Source organism: Pteropus alecto, unplaced genomic scaffold, assembly GCF_000325575.1.
Source record: "Pteropus alecto unplaced genomic scaffold, ASM32557v1 scaffold101, whole genome shotgun sequence".
In the NCBI taxonomy this organism is placed as follows: Eukaryota; Metazoa; Chordata; class Mammalia; order Chiroptera; family Pteropodidae; genus Pteropus; species Pteropus alecto.
Window position 1 is genome coordinate 8,815,102 of NW_006432945.1, and position 450 is coordinate 8,815,551.

Genomic DNA, 450 nt, shown 5'->3' on the forward strand with positions numbered 1-450 from the left:
ATGGGAAAGTTCAATGGTCATTTATACCCAGGGCTGTATCTTTTCTCTTATGGACTGTACCAGGCAACAGTGCTCTTTAAGGCCATGCTAGTCAGTGACTCTCTCCTATGTGCTTCGTGTCCTCCTAGGAATAAGGGAAGATGGGCCAGGCTATGGACAATATCCTATGGAGGTTTGATGAAGATGGTGACTGGCTCCACCTTAACAATTTATGTAGTCTTCTGTCTTGATGATGGGATGGTGTTGATGAACAAAAAGGTGCCACCGAGATTTATGTACCCTAAAGAGTGGCAGCACCTCACCATGTTCATCCTCCTCGCCCTCAATGGCTGTATAGATGTCATGAGCAAGAACTTGCTGCCTCAGAGATGTGTGCTCCTAGAAAAAGGTACCCTGGTCCTGATCTTCTATGTGCTCCTGATGCTCTTTGTATCACATGTTCAGGGTTCA

At 46.0% G+C, this 450-nt stretch overlaps 1 protein-coding gene across 1 annotated transcript in view; it reads left to right on the top strand.

Annotated features, from left to right (window-relative positions):
* The window catches only part of LOC102885652 (transmembrane epididymal protein 1), a 906-nt gene continuing 456 nt past the window's right edge, over positions 1 to 450 (top strand). Inside the window, exon 1 of the mRNA XM_025043880.1 lies at positions 1 to 450. This exon is cut by the window's right edge and continues 456 nt beyond it. Within this exon, the coding sequence (XP_024899648.1) occupies positions 1 to 450 (450 nt within the window).